This window comes from Hippocampus guttulatus, chromosome 19, assembly GCF_054856545.1.
Source record: "Hippocampus guttulatus isolate MCC_2025c chromosome 19, RoL_Hgut_1.0, whole genome shotgun sequence".
NCBI classification, from domain to species: domain Eukaryota; kingdom Metazoa; phylum Chordata; class Actinopteri; order Syngnathiformes; family Syngnathidae; genus Hippocampus; species Hippocampus guttulatus.
The window spans coordinates 10,795,001-10,817,584 of NC_141279.1; the positions used below are offsets into that span (position 1 = coordinate 10,795,001).

General features: G+C 44.8%; 1 protein-coding gene and 9 non-coding genes across 10 annotated transcripts; 1 reads left to right on the plus strand and 9 right to left on the minus strand.

Annotated features, from left to right (window-relative positions):
* Positions 1-433: 433 nt before the first annotated feature.
* On the minus strand, positions 434-539 carry LOC147190275 (U6 spliceosomal RNA). The gene has a single exon (XR_015097545.1). It is a non-coding gene; the product is annotated as a U6 spliceosomal RNA (small nuclear RNA).
* A 514-nt stretch (positions 540-1,053) lies between these two features.
* Positions 1,054-1,157, minus strand: LOC147190276 (U6 spliceosomal RNA). Its single transcript, XR_015097558.1, has one exon. It is a non-coding gene; the product is annotated as a U6 spliceosomal RNA (small nuclear RNA).
* LOC147190277 (U6 spliceosomal RNA) lies at positions 1,158-1,259 on the minus strand. Its single transcript, XR_015097549.1, has one exon. It is a non-coding gene; the product is annotated as a U6 spliceosomal RNA (small nuclear RNA).
* Positions 1,260-1,638: 379 nt separating this feature from the next.
* LOC147190278 (U6 spliceosomal RNA) lies at positions 1,639-1,744 on the minus strand. Its single transcript, XR_015097546.1, has one exon. It is a non-coding gene; the product is annotated as a U6 spliceosomal RNA (small nuclear RNA).
* Positions 1,745-2,258: 514 nt separating this feature from the next.
* LOC147190279 (U6 spliceosomal RNA) lies at positions 2,259-2,362 on the minus strand. Its single transcript, XR_015097552.1, has one exon. It is a non-coding gene; the product is annotated as a U6 spliceosomal RNA (small nuclear RNA).
* Positions 2,363-2,479: 117 nt separating this feature from the next.
* Positions 2,480-2,585, minus strand: LOC147190280 (U6 spliceosomal RNA). The gene has a single exon (XR_015097547.1). It is a non-coding gene; the product is annotated as a U6 spliceosomal RNA (small nuclear RNA).
* Positions 2,586-3,102: 517 nt separating this feature from the next.
* LOC147190281 (U6 spliceosomal RNA) lies at positions 3,103-3,206 on the minus strand. The gene has a single exon (XR_015097551.1). It is a non-coding gene; the product is annotated as a U6 spliceosomal RNA (small nuclear RNA).
* LOC147190282 (U6 spliceosomal RNA) lies at positions 3,207-3,308 on the minus strand. Its single transcript, XR_015097550.1, has one exon. It is a non-coding gene; the product is annotated as a U6 spliceosomal RNA (small nuclear RNA).
* A 380-nt stretch (positions 3,309-3,688) lies between these two features.
* Positions 3,689-3,789, minus strand: LOC147190283 (U6 spliceosomal RNA). The gene has a single exon (XR_015097548.1). It is a non-coding gene; the product is annotated as a U6 spliceosomal RNA (small nuclear RNA).
* Positions 3,790-9,198: 5,409 nt separating this feature from the next.
* LOC147190284 (uncharacterized) lies at positions 9,199-18,136 on the plus strand. Its single transcript, XM_086138423.1, has one exon. It carries the CDS (start codon positions 15,868-15,870, stop codon positions 17,467-17,469), a length of 1,602 nt encoding a protein of 533 aa, XP_085994549.1. The 5' UTR covers positions 9,199-15,867; the 3' UTR covers positions 17,470-18,136.
* Positions 18,137-22,584: the final 4,448 nt, after the last annotated feature.

The window sequence follows — 22,584 nt, forward strand, 5'->3', positions numbered from 1 at the left end:
ATGGCCTCGCCTTCTTGCTTTCCCCCACCCACCCAGGAATGTAGCCAGAGAGGGGGCGGAAGTGCCTCATGCATGCTTGCATTAGGCCTCCAGTAACACAGTGCAGTCAAATAAAGGAGACGGCCTGTTGTCCCGGTGGGGGTTATTGTTGTGATGTTGTCTGCAAAAATTGACAGAATATACAGAAATAGGAAAATTGGATCGATATAGAGAAGATTAGCATTGTACCTTCATGATTAGCCTGGCCCCTAAAACCGTAGGGACCATGCTAATCTCTCTGTATCGTTCCAATTTAATTATTATTGGAACGATACAGAGAAGATTAGCATGGTAACAAGGAACGATATTTGAGTTTTTGGTGGATTTTCTTCAGTTCTATTTATTGAAATGAACTTTTGTTTTTTTTTTCAGTTCTATTTTTTGAAAAGAAGAGAAAAAGAAGGAACGCTTCACGAATTTGCGTGTCATCCTTGCGCAGGGGCCATGCTAATCTTCTCTGTATCGTTCCAATTTTAGTATATGCGAAGCCGAAGCTACGCACTTAGTTGTGGAAATACTGCTGTATATGAAGGGCAGCCTTGTTACTATATTATACAGTTCAGGTGCCACACAGAATCATCCTGCAGTTTAAAAAGAAGATGAGCATGGCCCCTCCAAAAAAAGGTGAGGAATAGCATTGCACTGGTATATGCAGAAACGGAGTGAATAACCAGAAATTCACAGAAAACTAACTGCAAAAACAGGAAATGACGGCCAAGCCATACGCATAAATCTGATTGTTTGTCTGGCAGATTAGGCAAATACATTTGCAGCCAGACGAGCGCCATTGGACCAGTCAAAATGGCCTCGCCTTCTTGCTCTCCCCCACCCACCCAGGAATGTAGCCAGAGAGGGGGCGGAAGTGCCTCATGCATGCTTGCATTAGGCCTCCAGTGACACAGTGCAGTCAAATAAAGGAGACGGCCTGTTGTCCCGGTGGGGGTTATTGTTGTGATGTTGTCTGCAGAAATTGACAGAATATACAGAAATAAGAAAATTGGATCGATATAGAGAAGATTAGCATTGTACCTTTATGATTAGCCTGGCCCCTAAAACCGTAGGGACCATGCTAATCTTCTCTGTATCGTTCCAATTTAATTATTATTGGAACGATACAGAGAAGATTAGCATGGTCCCTACGGTTCAACACCATTCTGTTGGAGGGTCCATGCTAATCTTCTCTGTATCATTCCAATAATAAGAAAATTGGAACGATACAGAGAAAATGAGCATGGTCCCACTAACAGAGGAACCATGCTAATTTTCTCTGTATCGTTCCAATAATAAGAACATTGAAACGATACGAAGAAGATTAGCATGGTCCCTCTAACACCCTCTAACAAGGGACCATGCTAATCTCCTCTGTATCGTTCCAATTGTCTTATTATTAGAACGATACAGAGAAGATTAGCATGGCTCTTCAACCCAGGGACCATTCTAATCTTCTCTGTTTCGTTCCAATTTTATTATTGGAACGATACAGAGAAGATTAGCATGGTAACAAGAAACGATATTTGAGTTTTTGGTGGATTTTCTTCAGTTCTATTTATTGAAATGAACTTTTGTTTTTTTTTCAGTTCTATTTTTTGAAAAAAAGAGAAAAAGAAGGAACGCTTCACGAATTTGCGTGTCATCCTTGCGCAGGGGCCATGCTAATCTTCTCTGTATCGTTCCAATTTTAGTATATGCGAAGCCGAAGCTACGCACTAAGTAGTGGAAATACTTTTGTATATGAAGGGCAGCCTTGTTACTATATTATACAGTTCAGGTGCCACACAGAATCATCCTGCAGTTTAAAAAGAAGATGAGCATGGCCCCTCCAAAAAAAGGTGAGGAATAGCATTGCACTGGTATATGCAGAAACGGAGTGAATAACCAGAAATTCACAGAAAACTAACTGCAAAAACAGGAAATGACGGCCAAGCCATACGCATAAATCTGATTGTTTGTCTGGCAGATTAGGCAAATACATTTGCAGCCAGACGAGCGCCATTGGACCAGTCAAAATGGCCTCGCCTTCTTGCTCTCCCCCACCCACCCAGGAATGTAGCCAGAGAGGGGGCGGAAGTGCCTCATGCATGCTTGCATTAGGCCTCCAGTGACACAGTGCAGTCAAATAAAGGAGACGGCCTGTTGTCCCGGTGGGGGTTATTGTTGTGATGTTGTCTGCAGAAATTGACAGAATATACAGAAATAAGAAAATTGGATCGATATAGAGAAGATTAGCATTGTACCTTTATGATTAGCCTGGCCCCTAAAACCGTAGGGACCATGCTAATCTTCTCTGTATCGTTCCAATTTAATTATTATTGGAACGATACAGAGAAGATTAGCATGGTAACAAGGAACGATATTTGAGTTTTTGGTGGATTTTCTTCAGTTCTATTTATTGAAATGAACTTTTGTTTTTTTTTTCAGTTCTATTTTTTGAAAAGAAGAGAAAAAGAAGGAACGCTTCACGAATTTGCGTGTCATCCTTGCGCAGGGGCCATGCTAATCTTCTCTGTATCGTTCCAATTTTAGTATATGCGAAGCCGAAGCTACGCACTAAGTAGTGGAAATACTTTTGTATATGAAGGGCAGCCTTGTTACTATATTATACACTTCAGGTGCCACACAGAATCATCCTGCAGTTTAAAAAGAAGATGAGCATGGCCCCTCCAAAAAAAGGTGAGGAATAGCATTGCGCTGGTATATGCAGAAACGGAGTGAATAAGCAGAAATTCACAGAAAACTAACTGCAAAAACAGGAAATGACGGCCAAGCCATACGCATAAATCTGATTGGTTGTCTGGCAGAGTAGGCAAATATATTTGCAGCCAGACGAGCGCCATTGGACCAGCCAAAATGGCCTCGCCTTCTTGCTTTCCCCCACCCACCCACCCAGGAATGTAGCCAGAGAGGGGGGGAAGTGCCTCATGCATGCTTGCATTAGGCCTCCAGTGACACAGTGCAGTCAAATAAAGGAGACGGCCTGTTGTCCCGGTGGGGGTTATTGTTGTGATGTTGTCTGCAGAAATTGACAGAATATACAGAAATAAGAAAATTGGATCGATATAGAGAAGATTAGCATTGTACCTTTATGATTAGCCTGGCCCCTAAAACCGTAGGGACCATGCTAATCTTCTCTGTATCGTTCCAATTTTATTATTATTGGAACGATACAGAGAAGATTAGCATGGTCCCTACGGTTCAACACCATTCTGTTGGAGGGTCCATGCTAATCTTCTCTGTATCATTCCAATAATAAGAAAATTGGAACGATACAGAGAAAATTAGCATGGTTCCTCTGTTAGTGGGACCATGCTAATTTTCTCTGTATCGTTCCAATAATAAGAACATTGAAACGATACGAAGAAGATTAGCATGGTCCCTCTAACACCCTCTAACAAGGGACCATGCTAATCTTCTCTGTATCGTTCCAATTGTCTTATTATTAGAATGATACAGAGAAGATTAGCATGGTTCTTCAACCCAGGGACCATTCTAATCTTCTCTGTTTCGTTCCAATTTTATTATTGGAACGATACAGAGAAGATTAGCATGCTAACAAGGAACGATATTTGGGTTTTTGGTGGATTTTCTTCAGTTCTATTTATTGAAATGAACTTTTGTTTTTTTTTTCAGTTCTATTTTTTGAAAAAAAGAGAAAAAGAAGGAACGCTTCACGAATTTGCGTGTCATCCTTGCGCAGGGGCCATGCTAATCTTCTCTGTATCATTCCAATAATAAGAAAATTGGAACGATAAAGAGAAAATTAGCATGGCCCCTCTAACAGAGGAACCATGCTAATTTTCTCTGTATCGTTCCAATAATAAGAACATTGAAACGATACGGAGAAGATTAGCATGGTCCCTCTAACACCCTCTAACAAGGGACCATGCTAATCTTCTCTGTATCGTTTCAATGTTCTTATTATTTGAACGATACAGAGAAGATTAGCATGGTCCCAAACCAAAGGGAAGGGAAGGTGAAAACTTCTCATTGGGTTATAATGGACAAATACAATGTTATCATGTTTTTAAGTTTCATTTTGTTACAAGCTTGATTGACCTCGAAATGCTTGTGTTCAGAACATCTTGCACACAATGGAAGCACAGAGAATCAGGGGTCAATTTGAGGTCAAGGGACCCACAAGCGCATGGTACCTGACCACATTTCAGAGAGAAAGATTAGTGTCATTAGTAGACACAGAGGTGCCTGTTATCTGACAACTTGGAAAGGAAGATTTAACTTTGGACGGAAGGGAATACTCTGTAGGAGTACTCGTACACTCCATCATGAGAAAGGGTCACGAGCCAGGTTACAGACTTATCAGATCATGGAAACATCACTCATTAAATTGTACACGTTTCTGTTAGTTTATGGATGTTGGTGCTGGTACCAAGGGAATGCTTTGTCTTTGGGGGTCCACTGAGGGGCAACCCAATGGTGTCACGTTACGCACGAAGCAGGAAAAGGGAACTGCTTCGTACGTAACAGAGAAAATGAAAATAAGTGGATCCCCGAAACAGCAGACACCGACAAGGACTTCGTCTAAACAATAACATTTATTGTAAACAAAAAACACCGTCTAATAAATAACAGAAAGCGCTGGTAAAAACGAGAACCAGGAAAATAAGGAAACGCAGCAACAGAAAACGCTTGCAGAAAACGGCAAGGAAATACGAATAAGCAATTATGAGTACACGTAGGCGCTTAGCCTAATCCCCATGGGAAGAAGAAAATGTAACCAACAGTAAATGGTAAGCGAACAATAATTTGCGAATATGGGCAACAGCAGTGGCACGGCATGCAATACTCCGGCAATGAGTCGACCGCCGGAGCGCCTAGATATAGCAGGTGCAATCACTGACAAATAGGCAGCAGGTGTGCAGCCGGCAAAAATGAACGCGTGACACCTGCTGCCGAATACGGAACATGACAAATGGGGCCGTCCAGGGGTATGTTATGTGAATGAAGATGGGAATGTTTTCCTGATATATTACTTGTAATTTGCATACACAATCAATAAAAAGGCTGGCAGAGGTTGCAGAGGTCGGGTGACAGTGGGAAGAGCACACTGAGTGGCTTCATGGAGAACTGCACCTCCTGCCGGCAGTGAAAGTCGATCTGTTCCTGTGTTTGAGCCTTTGTCAACTCTCTGAGCGAAAATCTCTGACAACTTGTGAATTTTTTGTTGGTGGTTTTTGTGTGTAGGTATGTGTGTTGTATGCGCCAGGGGAAGATTGGTTTGCCAGGCTCCTTCTTGCACACCTTGAATGCCTACGTCGTGAGGAGAGACAATGAGGTAAATTACAAAGTGTCTCAACCGGGTAAACGGCTCCACCCTATGGGTCTAAATGGCGCCAGAATGTTGAAATGTGCATTTTTTTACAGCTACAAGTGAGCAGCCATCAGTCCCGTCTGAGCCATCAGACTACATATTCCTTGAACCTCCCATGGAGGTAGAGTCTTTACGTGAGTTATTTTATCGTGTCAGTAGCAAAAATGGAGCGACAAAGAAGTTAAAATGGGTGTTCACACGGCAACATTTGCTCCGGTGCTACGCCGGCGCTGCGCCAGTGGAGCGGTCACACGTGCAAATTTGCTCCGAGGTAGCCCCGGAAAACAGCTTATTTTGATAAATTTGATCCACCTCGGGGAGGTGCTTTAAAATTTTGCTCCAGAGCAAATGCTCGTTTAGGGGCAGCACCGATGTAAATTTACACATGTGAACTCTCCAATTTGCTCCAGAGCAAATGCTCGAGAAGAGTTGATTATGTACGGCGAGAATGCGTTGCTTTCGTGCTCTGTCGGACTTCCGTCATGTGTTTGTTTAATAACGACACAAGACTTGGCTGGTAACAGTAGCAAGCGCCTCTTGGGTTATACCATCTCAACTAGAACGGAACTGTGATTTCCTCTCTTGATTTTCTGTTTGGCGCATTACATGTTTGCTTTTCTGAGTGTCATTGAAGTCATCGTTGATTTATGTTTTCGGGGGCGATCACTCTCAAGCAGAAGGCACGGAGACCGAGAAGGAGAAGGACGTCCCTGTACAGTAGTTGCTTGAGTTGTGTAAACGTTTTAAAAAGAATCAACGCGACAGCTCATTTGTTTTCTGTCATTTTGCTACGCTGCAGAAACTGCCGTGTGACTGCAAGTGGAGCTGCACCAACTACTGACACGCTCAACGGCTTTGTACGTGTGACCGCTCCACAAAATTTGCTCCGCAGTAAGATATATTGCAACAAAATACATCGGTGTAGCGCCGGAGCAAATGTGTGCCGTGTGAACACCCCTAAAGTGAGAAGTGACTTGCCGTCACATTGCCTGCTCCTGCAGGGTGCTCTGCTCCCGTTGTCTGGGTACATGGAGACACGTTGCCCCAGCCACAGATGCCGGCGCCAAAGCAGCAGAGTGTGCTTCCAAAGGGCTGGCTCGCCACACTACCCGAGAGAGAGCACGCGTGAGTAGGCCGAGCGCTGTTCGGCAGAACGGCCAGTGGGAAAGTGGTCCTCACCTCCAAACTCAAGCTCTGGTGGGAGCCCCCAACCCTGCTCGCATATTTTACGCAACCTCCCGCTTCACACAGGCAGTTTTTCCATGCAAAATTCTTCTTGTGGGCGCCACACAAAATGTGGGGGGTGAAACTGATCTGCCTCAATTGCAACCACGACCACCTGACCGGATCCGGGCTGTACAAAACCGTTCGGCGGGTGCTGAATCTGAGGGGCTGGTACTTCATGGGCACCGAGTGCCTTGAGTGCATTCGTTGCCACAATAAGTGCTCCGCCTGGGAAGAGAGCATCCGGAAGCAACTGCACATCTCCAAGCAGTTATTGTATCCGGCGGTCCTGACTTTCAAGTGAGAAGTGAGCTGGTCGGCCTTCTCGTTCATTCACCGTTTTGTGGCACTGACAATTCCCCGCCTCTCTCCTCATCTCTTTAGACTGGCCTGTGACAAAGCAGTCATCGCCTTGATGAGGGTGCGCACGCTGGGCAACCGTGCCACGCTGTTGCGCCAGGTGATGATGGAGATATACAGCGAAGAGTGGTTGGCCAGATGCACGAGCTGCCTGTCCATCCTCATGCACTTGGGCAGGGGTGGCCAACCCGCGGCTTGCAAGCTGCATGCGGCTCTTTGGCCGGTTCAATGCGGCTCCCGGGCTTCACACGACAAGCATCGAAAACGCCTCGGCAGCAGCGATGTCATTCAAAAAAGGCGCCAACTTCACAGAACGTACTCGTCAGCCTATCATCAATCCCGTTACTTGATTGACATAGAGAGCAACCAATCAGATGACTGCATCACCGCTCATGCACAAACAACGGCGCTAAGTGCTAAGCTACTCAGCGAATTACCTCTGATTTTAAGGCAGGGGTGCTCAATACGTCGATCAGAATCGACCGGGAGCCAGCGAACTGGTCCCAAGTCGACCGCAAGGGGTGGGAGGAGGAAATGCGTGGGGAAAAAAAAGATTTTTTGTTTGTATCTTGAGCTTTCATTGATTTTCGGCCCGTTCCGACTGTTGCTCATTGTGGTGTGCGTGCATATGTGCGCGAGTGCACTGGTGGGCACCCACGTGTGTGTGTGTGTGTGTGTGTGTGTGTGTATGCTTTCAAGTGCGCGATCGGGTCGTTCGTGAGAAGTTGGTCGCTTCAAAAGTCAATCTTTGGCCAAAAAAGTGTGTGTGTGCGTGCGTGCGTGCGTGTGTGTGTGTGCGTGCGTGTGTGTGTGTGTGTGTGTGTGTATCAGTGTTGTGTCCAAGGACCGGCAACCCGAGGCCAAGGCCAAGGCCAAGGCCAAGGACTGGCCTCCGAGGCCAAAGACCAAAGACTGATTTTGAAACTGAGGCCTAGCCAAGGACATGTATAAAACAATGCTATCATACCACTTGGCAGGTCCTCATGATTTGCAACACCCCTCCATTATAACCCTTTGCACTCCCTAACGCTTGAATGAAGTGTTTTTATTCAAAGAGTAGAACAGTCAGGGTACGTGTTATTTATACTGAGAAAAAAATAAATAAAATCATATGATATACATTTATGAATGAGTGTTTTAGTGCAGTAGTTTCTTAATATGAAATAAATCAACACTCAACAGGCATGACATGGCACGGAACACAAGTTGAGAAATGACTTTGCATAGAAGTCAATCACTGACTGCAGAAAAAGCGCTAATCTCTCAGTGATAATTTTACAGTTTAACGGCAGCGAGTCCCAAGGACTCGCTGATCAGAAAAGTATGAGTGTCATTATGGATTGAGAGAGTCCCAAATTTTGACTGATATTGATAATCAAGAATTCCGAAACTCAAAAGTATAAAGTATAAATTCTGAAAGGGTCTACTTATTCAATTGCATATGATAATAACACAAACAACAACATATACATACAATGATAAACATCCATCCATCCATTTTCCGAACCACTTGATCCTCACTAGGGTCGCGGGGGGTGCTGGAGCCTATCCCAGCCGTCTCCGGGCAGTAGGCGGGGGACACCCTGAATCAGTTGGCAGCCAATCGCAGGGCACACAGAGACGAACAACACAATGATAAACAAATGCTGCAAAAATTTAAATAATTCAGGAGCAGGCCTGAGGATTTCGGAAATTCACGGTAACCGTTTTTCGGTTCCGTCGGATTACCCAATGGGAAACCACGATAACGAATGTTGGGTTCCGTAAACGTTCCGGAACCCATTTTTCTATTTCGACTGATATTGATAATCAAGAATTCCGAAACTCAAAAGTATAATGTTTCAAGGGTCAATATTTGAAAACTATGCATTAACAATGAACATCAGCAGCTGTGTACTCCAGGTTTATTCCAAAAAATAAATGGATCAAAAACTGGTGTACTCATGTGGCATCATCAGAGTATTTTTTCCAATCTCACACTGCAAAGATTAATTGACTGGTAATCATTAATACAGGTAAGTATTGATGTGGCTTGACATCCTCTTCCCAAAACGATGCATGTGTAATCTACGATCAATTTGACGAAAGAATTTAACACACGTCATCATGAGTTCTACCAACAGTTAACATTAGCATTACTACACCTTGTGACGAATGTTTTATTCATAAAGTTACCATGCTACAACCAGTAAATTATAGAATAACCAATACTGTTTCACAATATTTTTCACAGCGATTAGCTGTTAAGGAAATATTCCACTAGAAGTAGTAGTAGAACATTGTTGAGGAATTTCATCTTGCTATGAGAACTATTGACACTAGTCTCTGTCCTGAACATCTGCTGAAGTACTTAAAACAAAGAATGTAGTGTGAAGTTTAGGTCCTATTTTCACTTGGGTAATTAACAGCCCCCGAGGGTTTTCCTGCCTCCACCACCTCGTATAAATCCCTGAAGGCTGTCAAGTGCCCTCAAAGAGGAAACCTAATCTCAAGATCTGTGACCAACAGCAGTGGTCTATACTTCATCATTTCAAGGTCGAACTTTGCTTGACCTTCTTTGTCTCTAGTTTTTGCTTAGGTAGGTTTAATGGTTATGGAATGCTGTTAAAGGTATTTTCTGTTCGCTGTGTTTACAATCACCTTTAGTGCCCTCGAACCCCACCGCTCCCAACTTCTTCCAGCCACGCCGGGTTAGATGACATGTTACTTTCTTTGTTTCAGGGATTTGCATGAGAGGCGTACCTCCCCGCCTCTCATTATCATATTGTCCCTATATAATCTCATGTATGTGTTTCTTTGGGGCTTCCGAAAGAAATCTGAAACTCTCGGAGCCCAAATCGATTTGTGCTGTGCTGTGATAAACTGAAAAAGTACGACGTGGTGTTTGGTCTTTATTCCACCTTACAGAGGTATAAAAGGACTTGTGTCCAAGGAGAGCAAGAAGCAAAGGAAAAGCTGACTCTCCTCAACAAATGGCGTCACGAACAGGATCCCTCTGGAAAAAGACAGACACCGGTTCCAAGACCTCCAAGATCAGGCAGTAACCAGGGGCCCCGCTAAATAAGGTAAGACACACCTGTTCCTGTTATTACGGGCGAAGTGTCAAGATTCGGCTTATGTCCAATCAGGACCGATCAAATCAAACTGCTCTGATCCTGAACGTGTTGAACCAAGTATAGTGATTGGATCTTGTAGGTGGCAAATAACAAATTGATAATGAGTTTTAAGAGATATGTGAATTGATAATGAGTTTTAAGAGATATGTGACTATGGAAAAATGAAGTACTGTACAGGAAAAAGGAATTAAAGGATAGGTGTGAGGTATATTCAAAACAATATACCGTCCAAACTTTGCCACTGAGTAGTAGATAACTGAATTGGCACAGTTATTGAGTCACCACGTAGGCGGTTTAAATTAGGTAGAACCGTTGAGACGTAGGTTTGGCTAGTAGCTGACGAGCAAAGACCAAACTGAGTTAGTAGGCAATTAAAAAATTAGTGGTTAATTGCTGGAGCAGGTCCAGGTAATTTTTATTATTCTGGATGCTGTCAAAATGCAGGACTGCCGACTGGAGATCGGGGCCTGAGTAAACAGCTGTATTTTTAGGGCAAGTTAGGGACAGCTCCATTGTTACAATTGGAGAATTACGTGACGTCACACGGTCCATAAGGGAGTATATTGGACGGTGAGTATGATAAAAACATGGTGAACTGTAAGATGGACGGAAGGCCTGAAGGCAAGAAAACGGTTAAAATACCGTCTGGTGGTAAGTAGGAAAGAAAGGAAGGCGAATGCATTGCGCAGAGAGAGAAAAGGGTGAATGCACTGCGCAGAGGGGTAAGTAAAGCGAGAAAACAAGGATTTAAGAATAAATTTAAGAATAAGACAATAGTTTGAAATATAAAAAGAAAAAGCTAAGTGAAATTCAATTCGAGCTATAATAACAATAATAATAATAATAATACATTTTATTCGTGGACGCCTTTCGAGGAACTCAAGGACACCTTACAACAGGGGTGTCAAACATACGGCCCGCGGGCCGGAACCGGCCCCAAGGAGGTTCAATCCGGCCCGTGGGATCATTGAAAAGTGAAAAAAAATGCATTCAAGACACAGAATGAATATTTTAAATTAAATGCAATTTGTGGATTATCCGCTAGCGGGCACACTGTTTTGATCACAGTAGAAGACAACATTGTTTTGATCGGGGGAAGAAAACAGCAGTCTCAGTCTGTCACCGAGATAGACCCAACGCAGCAAATGATATGAAAGCGCCAATCAATGCTTCTTGAGACCGAAACAAAGGAAAGAGATGATATTTTGGTTATTCATAGCACAGTATGGTATAATGTTAATGGTTCGGCCCACTTGACATCTACCGAGTCCGTATGTGGCCCACAATGTGAAATGAGTTTGACACCCCTGCCTTACAACAAGCAGTTAAAATCACGAATACGATGTGAAAACAACATCAAATAAAATAAGGAAAAATACAACAAAAAGAATAATGGCTTTATGGTCCGAGTGAATAGGCTTGTCCAAACAGATGTGTTTTGAGGTCAGATAGGTATGGAGGGGCTAGGTTATGGATGGCTTTGAATGTGAGGAGTGAGAGAAGAGCGGAGCCGGCGGATGTTTCTATGATGATAATGTGCAGAACGAGTGATGTGGTTGATATGTGAGGGGAAAAGAGAGAGTCAAGTTGACAAGTAGAGGTTTTTATATATATTGCATTTCATGGGCGGTTTGACCACTGCCTTCGACATCGGAAAAAGAAAAAAATGAACAAACAAAGTAACTCCGACAAAGTTATGATAAACAAGGCAGCGATGATGCCTCCTCCACCGCATGGGGTGAGGAGCGCTAAATTTATGACCCCACTACAAGTGCCGAGCGGCCATATGAACATAGGCGAGGAAAGGGGGATAACACATACTAGCCATTTTACTGGCCCCCATTGTGTGCCAAGCTTCCCCCTGATCTGCCCAGGGTGGTTCATAAACAATTGGTAAAATTAGAAAAATGTATGCAAATTAAACAGGATAATGAGAGCATGAGTGTTTGGGATGCAACCACTTTTATAACCAGGGAGACTGAATTGATGAGGCAAATGTTGCTGGATTTGCCTAAAATTGACTATGACGTACAGTCGTGGGCAACAGACTGGCTTAAGAGTAAGTATTTACCCAAAGAGATTATGGACCTTTTAGAGGGAATAGCCTCTTGCAAATTGACTAGGTTGAATAATAGAAAATCAGACGCGCTGAGTTCCCTTTATCCAACAACATTGGGTCCTCTACAACAATTGGCGTTTGAATTGTTATCTGAGGTACACCCAATGACTTATTTGGTTAATTGTATAGATGCTTGGGTGACTGCAACTGGGAAGGACCCCAATAGTCATCCATTGAATCAAGCTTTGTTCAGGCAAGCAGTGCTGGGGGGTTGTCCGTCTGATGTGCAGAAAATGATGACTAACTCTCCCACTCTCCCCACTTCAGATGACGTGAACTGGCAAACTCATTTCCTATATTATGTGCAGCAATCTCGAATGAGAACCGAGGAAGAGACTGAGAAAACATCCAAGCTACAGAACAACTCTTTGAACCCACGAGTAGAAGAGGCTAAGAGAGCCACCAGTAATGCATGCAAAAAAGAGAAACTTGGGAGATCTAATCAATTGTCAATCAGTGTCTCTCAACAGGCTCCACCACGGCTGATCACACCCCCACCGCAGGTCCAAGCCCCACCTCAACATTACGACCTGCCCACAAGGCAGGGCCGAGACGCATGGCTGGGGGGAGGTCCGAGACGGGAAGGTGGGCGTGGACGAGGAAGTCACGGGAGCCAAGCTGGCTGTTTCATTTGTGGTGATGTGAATCATTGGACACGGAAATGCCCGCACCGCCGGCACCCACCTGTTCATCAATCAGGCTATGATCAACAAGCCCCGACTCCTCCTCCACAAAACCAACAACAATGACAGGATACGGCACCCCCACATGGACAATACCCATCTGCTCCATGGGTAACCGAATCCCCAACAATAGGGATCGCTGCTGGCCTCACTGAAAGACTGTCATGAACTTGAACATGCTGGACCACACTTGCTCCCAATGCCTGCTGATACAAGGCTGACTGTTGCTAAAGTCAGCCGATGACCCACCACTGAACTCTGTCTTCCAACAGTATCGGCTTTGGTCTCCTTAGACTTCCTCCATATGACCTTACCATCCACTGATCGGTCCTTCCCACTGCACAATGCTTTTGACAAACTAGAGAATGAAATATATCGCATGGCCTGGTTGGATGAAACACAAGGCAATTTATTTAATGTTCCCTCCTCCTCAATTATTGTAGGTCCTGAAGGGTGTGGCAGCCAGAGTGGACCTGTCAGAGGATCTCATCTCATTGACTGGTATCTATGGCCGCGCTGCACGTACTGTTTTTGCCGTCTACTCAAATATACAATAATTCTCGTTTGTACACATTCTTCTGTAATCGATTTAGATAAGGTTGTTCCATATACCACTTTCAGGATCGTATAGGGACTTTTCTCATTCTCTCACCTTGGAGTTAAATTACGCTACACTTGTTTGCCCCACGTATTCACTTTTGTCTTCTGGAATTTTTATTCAAGTGCTTAAGCAGCTACTCTACGCTTTTCGACCTACGGATGGCGTTGTACTTGTTCGGTATGGTAATGTTCTTCTCGATGCATCATCTAAGATTTGCTGTTTGGATGCCGCAAGGTGGTTCCTTTGACGTTTGGCTTTTTGCAGTTTCAAACTATCGCATGGAAAAAATTACAATTCGCTCTGCCTTTAAATTTTAGGGGAGATTGAACACATCAGAAGGTACAGCAATGCCGGTTTCTCTTGTGCGGCCTGATTTAGCTGATTTACTTGGATATTTCCGAAAAAGAAGGCTTTGTTTCTGTAGTTCTTTTTCAGAAAAGAGAGGGAAATGTGGATGACAGGAACATGAACAACAGGGAAGTAAAAGACTAATTTTGATGAATTTTGACATACGTCCGCATGCAATCGGACCCAATTGAACAAAAACATACAGCATGCGTCAGATATGCGGCAGCATTAGGCAAATGTTTGCAAAAAGTGGATCACATTGTGTTGAACAATCCCCTTACGGTCCTTACTTCTCACGCAGTGGCGGCATTTGTCTGTTCTAAAGATTTTACGATGTCAGCAAAACGAAGTGACAAATTGGACAGAATTTTACACAGACCCAATCTGACATACAAATCAGAAGGAATCAATGCGGCAGATGGAATGGTTGAAGGCGCACCCCATTGTTGTGCCGACCTTTCCCTGAATGAAGAAAAGCTCAGAGAAGGTTTGTATGCCGCACCAATATCGGAACCAGATTATAGCGTGTTCACAGATGGCTGTTGCTTTAGACATCCAACAGAAGGGCTGATCTCGGCCTATTCGGTAATAATCGATGATGGCCAACAAACAAGACAATTTAAGATACAAGAAACTGACAGAATAGAAGGGAAACAGTCGGCCCAGAGAGCCGAGCTGGTAGCAGTTATAAGGGCACTAGAGAGGGCGCAAGGGTTAAGGGTTAACATCTACACGGATTCAGCATATGTAGTCGGGGCGATTTTTACAGAGATGCCCCTCTGGCGAAGGAATGGGTACAGAACAGCAGCCGGAACATCAATTAAACATAGTGTGGAAATCCAAAGACTCGGAGAGGCTCTGTTAAAACCAAAAGAAGTAGCCATTGTTAAATGCAGGGCACATACTGGAGGGACTTCCTATGTAGAAGTGGGAAATGACAGGGCAGATAAGGTAGCGAAAGAGACAGCGGGCTACAAGGTGAGCCAGCCAGTGATGGTAGTAGAACCAACAATGGGGAAGATGTATGATCTGGACATTAACCACCTTCTTGCAGATCAAGAGAGGGCATCCCCTGAGGAGAAGAACTACTGGCTATCCACAAACAGGGTGGCCAGGGATGAGACTGGTTTGTATCGGCACAAAACAGACGGACGCCCAGTTCCGTCAGCAGATAAATTGAAGACTCTAATTCACGAGGCACACGGTCCAGCTCATTTGGCAAAAAGGAATGTGGCAGATAAATTAAGATCCTGGTATCATCCTCGCCTTCTGGATATGGTAAATGAGGTAGTTTTGGGGTGTGAGGTCTGTAATCGACATAATGTAAGGAAAAGTCTCAGGACGGTACCTGGGGTGTATCCGCTACCCCGGGGTCCAGGTGAGGAAGTCGTTATCGATTTCACTGACATGGTAGATAGGATTAGAGGCAAACGATACCTTCTAGTGATGGTGGACGCTTACACTCGATGGCCCGAGGCTTACGCATGTGGCAAAGAAGATGCGATGGCTGTAATTAAGATTTTGGTAAACCACTACGTTCCAACGCATGGGTTTCCGCGTGTGGTTCGATCGGATAATGGTACTCATTTCAAGAATAAACATCTCCAACAAGTCGAGCAGTTGTTGGGGCTTAAGCATAAATTTGGCACGGTTTATCATCCACAATCGCAAGGACTGGTTGAACGAATGAACCAAACGCTCAAACTAAAACTTTCCAAGATAATGGCATCGGCAAAACTGAATTGGGTCGATGCGCTGCCGATTGCATTACTTGCTGTGAGGTCCACCATTAATTCTGCCACAGGTTTCACACCTTTTGAGCTGGAGCATGGCCAGGAGTTCCCTGGTCCGTGGCGATCGATGGACCAGGGCACTCTTCGACAGATGGTTCCCCATAAAGCATACATGGACTCATTGAGTGTTCTCGTCTCTCATTTCCAGAAGCAGACTGCACTCGGGTGTGGGCACCCGAACGAGCCAGGCGTGAAACCACAGACGTATCCGGAGCAGGTGTATCTAAGGGTCCTCAAGCGGAAGTGGCATCAGCCGAGATGGACGGGACCTTACAAAGTGACGGAAAGGACCAGTCACGCTGTTCGCCTGGAAGGAAAGGGACCGACTTGGTACCACGTGTCGCAGTGTACAACAGCCCCCGGAGAGTGTTCGACTTCAAAGTAACATTCGGGAGGGTAACTGAACGTTGCGGCCCAGGAACAATGACATACGTCTTTCTCATCGGACTGGTCGTCGTGGCCTCCATTCCACCACTAGTGTGGGGGTTTCGACAAGGAAAGGAAACATTTCAGCTGACAAGAAGACTGAAGAGGTGGACGTACCACCCCAAGTACGACTGGCACAACCTGAAAGCGACCATTCCGGAAGAGACAAATTTGTGGTATAAATATGTTCGATTCATGTCTAAAAGTTACAACAAGACCGGTTGTTATGTGTGCTCCCTCATGCCCAAATCGGCAACCCAAATAACCCTAACTGGGAAACCTATGGGTCGAAAACAAGCTAAATGCTTTGCTTCTTATGCAGGGGTGGGTTACCAGCACCCCTCAATAATATTTAATGAGAGTGTTGGGCCCTGGGCACAGGTTGGGTTGAAAGATCGAGCATGTGATGAATCCTTTTTGGTAGACTACAACTATAAGATAAAGGGAACTCCCCTTCCCCAAAAGGTCTTTATGGATGTTAAGCCCGGAAAGAGATATGAAATGTGCTATGGTAGGGTAAACGGCTTGATTCCTCTTGGGAAACTTGATGTTATGACTCAGTGTAGGGACAATAGATTCATAGTACACGGCGGAGGTGCCCCCGTGAAGAATGGCACCTATAATATACGAGGGGGGTGGTGGCTATGTGGTGATGATGCATACATGATCTTGCCGCCAGACTGGTCAGGCGTATGTACTCCTATCTTTGTTACAGACCACACCTTTTTTATAACGCACTCTAGCCAGACATCTAGACTGAGGAGGGACGCCCCGACATTTTTGCCCCACGATTCAGTATGGGGAACGGACGTACCAGATGAGTTTAAACATTGGTCTGAGGGAGAGAAAGTTGGCCTAGCTTTGTTTCCATGGGCCGGAGTGGCGAAAAACATGCTCAGACTGGAAACGATAGACTATCGTTTAAAATCCTTTGTAAATTTCTCCATCGGGGTGGAAGAGGGCCAAAATAGAGAGTTGGAAGCAATTCGCCTCATGGTATTACAAAATCGGATGGTGTTAGATTTGCAAACTGCAGCTACCGGTGGTGTCTGTGCTCTATTTAACAAAACCTGCTGTACGTTTATCCCCGACGAGGTACACACGTCCGTTGCAGAGGGTATGTCCAATTTATATGCCCTCAGGGAAGCTATGACCCGGGATGGAGCCCCTACACCGGGATTTTGGGATTGGCTGTTGTCTGGGGGTTGGAGTCAAGTTTTTCTGAAACTTTTATTTCCAGTTGTGATCTGTTTGGTAGTATTTTGTATCGTGAGCTCTTGTATTATACCCTGTGTCCGCCGAATGTTGTCATCCATGATTTTCAACCAAGTACAGGCAGATCGTCAAATGCTACAGTTATCTCCTGGTCAAGGGGGGACAGATAGGTCGGTTATTTCGCTCCTTACTAGAGGAGATACGCAGACAATTTTGTGATCACAATATTGATTGTGATCAAGAGAGGGATTTGTTAAGGAAATATTCCACTAGAAGTAGTAGTAGAACATTGTTGAGGAATTTCATCTTGCTATGAGAACTATTGACACTAGTCTCTGTCCTGAACATCTGCTGAAGTACTTAAAACAAAGAATGTAGTGTGAAGTTTAGGTCCTATTTTCACTTGGGTAATTAACAGCCCCCGAGGGTTTTCCTGCCTCCACCACCTCGTATAAATCCCTGAAGGCTGTCAAGTGCCCTCAAAGAGGAAACCTAATCTCAAGATCTGTGACCAACAGCAGTGGTCTATACTTCATCATTTCAAGGTCGAACTTTGCTTGACCTTCTTTGTCTCTAGTTTTTGCTTAGGTAGGTTTAATGGTTATGGAATGCTGTTAAAGGTATTTTCTGTTCGCTGTGTTTACAATCACCTTTAGTGCCCTCGAACCCCACCGCTCCCAACTTCTTCCAGCCACGCCGGGTTAGATGACATGTTACTTTCTTTGTTTCAGGGATTTGCATGAGAGGCGTACCTCCCCGCCTCTCATTATCATATTGTCCCTATATAATCTCATGTATGTGTTTCTTTGGGGCTTCCGAAAGAAATCTGAAACTCTCGGAGCCCAAATCGATTTGTGCTGTGCTGTGATAAACTGAAAAAGTACGACGTGGTGTTTGGTCTTTATTCCACCTTACAGAGGTATAAAAGGACTTGTGTCCAAGGAGAGCAAGAAGCAAAGGAAAAGCTGACTCTCCTCAACATTAGCCTACAAATCTAATGACCAATTTGCCTCGTAATCGTGCCTCGCGTCGTATTTCGCTCTTGCGTTCTGTGCATACGTCACAGGTGAGTTTAGTGATACGCCCTTTTGACGATTCATACGAAAAATCAGACTAGCATTCCCATTTCTTAAATATCGTAATTAGTAGACCTTGGTGAGTTTTTTTTCGCCGCCATCTCAAACTTTCATCCGCGCGATTCCTCAGTTTGCGGACTAAAATAGCAACCCACATGCGCACATAACGTCATCTGTTGCGCCCCCCCCCCCGCCCCACCCACACTGAAAACAAAACAAAACGAAATTAAATTAGAAGAAACACACTCACACACCACACCACATCACAAGCACACATACAGGCGCAGTGAAATCGCGTTGATCACACAGTCAACTCAAGTGCGGTGACTTTTATAGTTAAACTATTTTTCGGTACCGTGAAAATGACGCCACGGAAACGACACGCTACCGGTAACGATTGTTACCGTGAAATCCTCAGGCTTGTCGTAGTTTTTTGTTTGTTTGTTTGTTTGTTTGTTTGTTTTGACTGAGAAATTTCCTTGCGTCTCAAAAACGCACATTATTTGGAACTGTGCGTCCCGTGGGGAAAATTATGGTAACGAGATGGCTGATTCTCTGAGTACTACTATTATTACACTACCACTAAAACTACATGAATTAATACCTTCAACTTCACAATAATAATAAATAATTAAATCAACCATGATTTTAAACTATGTATTATCAACATTCATTATTCCAAACATGAGAAAGCATTCAGCAAACATAACTGGAATCGAGCAAAAGGACTCCAAATCCCAACGGCCAAACCCGGAAGTGAAGTACCGGCATTATTGACTCCAGCTGTAATGCAAATTACTTGGTTCAAACAAACATTCTAGTGCGACCGCACAAACGTGACGACTGTGTAAAAATAACGAAATAAAAGACACCACTGTTACAGAAAGGCTTTACACGGCTTTACATTTAAACTGCCGATCGCGTACGGAACGAACCGTGATTGAAACTAACCGTGATGTCGCTCTTTACACGTTGCACTAACTGTCACCTGGCAGTGGCAGCCCCGCCCCTCTGAAAGTGCCAGATAAAGTCATCAACATTGGTTTCCCTGGATGGATTTTGTTTGACTTTATCATGAGTTTTTGCGGTCCTTGGGCCCGCTTTATATCTGTGGACGAAAGACTAGAGGCTCAAATCCCTCATTGTGTCCGAAGACCAGCAACCCGAGGCCAAGGCCAAGGACTTAACTCCGAGGCCAAGGACCGACTCTCGGTCCTCGAGCCGGTCCTCGAGTCCAAGGACCGGCTCGAGGAACACCTCACTGGTGTGTATTAAGGGTGTGGAAAAGAATCGATATTAATTGATGCATCGATGTGCACGTGCGCGATGCGAGTGCATCGGCTCATTCACTGGGTATGACGCAATTGACGGGTGAAATCTAGATTCATCACGATGCATTGGTGGGTATCGGTAAAATCCGATTCGAGCGCCGTCTTATTCATGTTAAACGTCATCTGTATGCCCTTTCCTAGGCGCAATGAATGCACCATCATTATTTTGCGTTTTGTGTTGAATACGGACGGAAGCCGTGAGTCACATACAGTGCATTACACTACTAGCGAAACACTATGGAAGTTCGCGCAAGCAGCAGCGAGGAAACTACTATATTTAATGCACCCGCAACATTCAGACTTTTTTTTTTTTTGGAAATACTACGGCTTCGAAAAGAAAGACGGAAAGCTTGATAAAACCTCCGTAATTTGCAAAGAATGTCGCACTAAGAAGCCATACAACGGCAGCACCACAAATATGCAGACCCACTTAAAACAATGGCACCACATCACCGACAAGTTTCCCGCCCCTCCCCCGCCTAGTTCCTCGTCGGACACCGGAGAAACTCTTGGCAAACCAGGTCAGGATAAGACAAAAATCGCCTCGCCTTGCAGCTCACTGTGAACGCGCAAGGAAAAACTATATATGGATGACTCTTTTGGACATTTCATTTTGAGACACTCAGTGAGAGTGGTCTGTGTACGCTACAATACACACAGCAGCTTTGAGGCTGTGACTGCCACATTGTTTAATTTGCAATTTTTTTTTCTGTCCTGTGGAGATGAATATTTCATATAAGACACTCAGTGAGAGTACCGGTAGTCTGTTTGTGTTTACACTACAGCAACAGCTGTGAGTCTCAGGTGCCAAAACCCAATTGTGAAAGGGCTTAAATAAGTTGTTTTACACATTCTGCTGTTTATAAGGAATAAAGTGGTATCCTTTTTGCAATACCATACTGAATTCCATCTTTTTTTAAACTTTTTTTCTTTGCTTATTTGCATCATGTTTAATTGCACAATATTGCAACAAATCGCGTCGTATCACATCGTGAAGACGGTGAATCGTATCGCATCGTGTCGCCAGAAAATTCCATGCATCGTTTAAGTATCGCATCGCTGGTAGTGCATCGAGATGTGTATCGAATCGTCCTCAGTGCTGAGATTCACATCCCTAGTGTGTATGTGTGTGTGTGTGCACGTGCGTGCGCGAGGAAGGGTATAATGTGGCTCTTTGCAGTAACTCAGTAAAAAAATTGGCTCTTCGTCTCTGGTTTGCCCCCCCTGCACTTGGGTGTCCCAGTCAACGGGAGGGATGCCATTGCGCCAATGCGCCTGCTCCCTGGCGTGTCCTGGCAGCCTATGTGAGGGACGTGCTCCTCTGCCTCGAGGATAACAAGGCCTGTCTCACCTCCATCTTTGGAAACATCCTGAAGATGGTCTCCACCAAGAAGGTGCATAGTTCACTCATCACACGGACGTGACCATGGTGATGAGAGTTACGTTGATGTCGTGTGTGCCTTTTCACCTGCAGTTGAGCAAGAAGCTGGCAGGGGAATCCGCTGGAACGGCTGCCTGGGTGACCAACGTGGGAAATGAGCAGTGGCGGTTCTGGATCAATTTCACTGAGGGGGCCGGGCTGGGGCCAGGGGTTTTGATGGGGGGGCACATTCAACCCAGGGCTAAAAAGACAGATTCGAAATCTTATTTGACTTTTTATTTCTTCAGACTTTGAAATTGTAGTCATAACATTACAGTGATGAGAAAAAAACAGTATTAGGAGGGCTAAAATGTCTGCAAGCGTAACAATACGCCGTGTCCATCTGTTGAGAATATTCAAGCCAGGGGATGATATGGTACCAGCCTGCCGCGGACAAAAATTGCAAATACACTGAAGCTAGATGCTTTACATGCATATAATTATCCAAATTTTAAAAGGCAATGTCTTATATATTGATCCTGTTAAATAAAAATTCAAATAAAAAGGGAGACTAAATGTCATGATTCGGTTTAGGGACCAACAGGTGGCACTGTAGGGCTCCCCCGGCAGCTGCACACGTGTTGGTCATATGTAATTAGGGCTTTAAAAGGACTCCCAGCCCGAACACTCAGTGTCGGGTCATTGTTGCTTCTTGCTCCTGTCATGTTTGTTGCTGTTGCTTTTTGCTACTGTCATGTGTGTTGCTGTTGGCTTCTGTTATGTTTAGTTCATTGTTATGTTTTAGCTTTAGTCATGGGTTTTGTTTGATACTTTGGACTTCGTTTGTTTTGGATTTAGTTTTCTTTGTTTTAAATACAATTCTTCAAATACACCCTGCTCCTCCCTCCTGCCTGCTTTTTGGGGTCCACCACCACCTTGCTACGTGACACTAAAAAAGTTATGCACACACACGCACACACATACGCGCACGCACACACACGCACTCGTGTCGTGGTAATTTCCTTCTCTGCGGACTGCTTCTCATTTTCCCGCTCATTTTTAAGTGGCGCAGCGCACTAAAGGGTCCGACTAGAATGTTAAATCACGCACTTTGGTTCCACCTTTCGCGTCGGCGACTCAGCGCGACTGCGTAATCTACGCTCGGAGGGGGGGGGCCACAGGAGGGGCCAGAATCGGTGCTACAGGGGCACTGGCCCCCGTTGGCCCCCCCCAGAACCGCCACTGGAAATGAGTACGGGCAGGTGCTCATGTCCGTGCTCACGGCCGCGGAGGGAGAGCCATGGCGGATGGACTGGTACAAATGGTACAAAGACATGGTAAAGCCACCCCCAGGGGTGTTGTACATCAACCGTAACTGTTGCTCCGTCCAGAAGAGCAAAGTCGGCGGTTTTGTTTGATTTATTAATTTGTTTTGTGTTTTTTTGGGGGGGGGGGTGTCAGGGACACACTCTTGTGTCCGAGACTGTGGTGTCTGATGCAAAGGTCCGCTTGTGTTGCCAGATCCATAGCACCTTTGGCCAGTTCGTGGCGCGCCTGGACCAGTGGA

Excerpts from the sequence above, each read along its gene's own strand:
- LOC147190284 (XM_086138423.1), top strand. The coding sequence starts at position 15,868 with ATGGACGGGACCTTACAAAGTGACGGAAAGGACCAGTCACGCTGTTCG.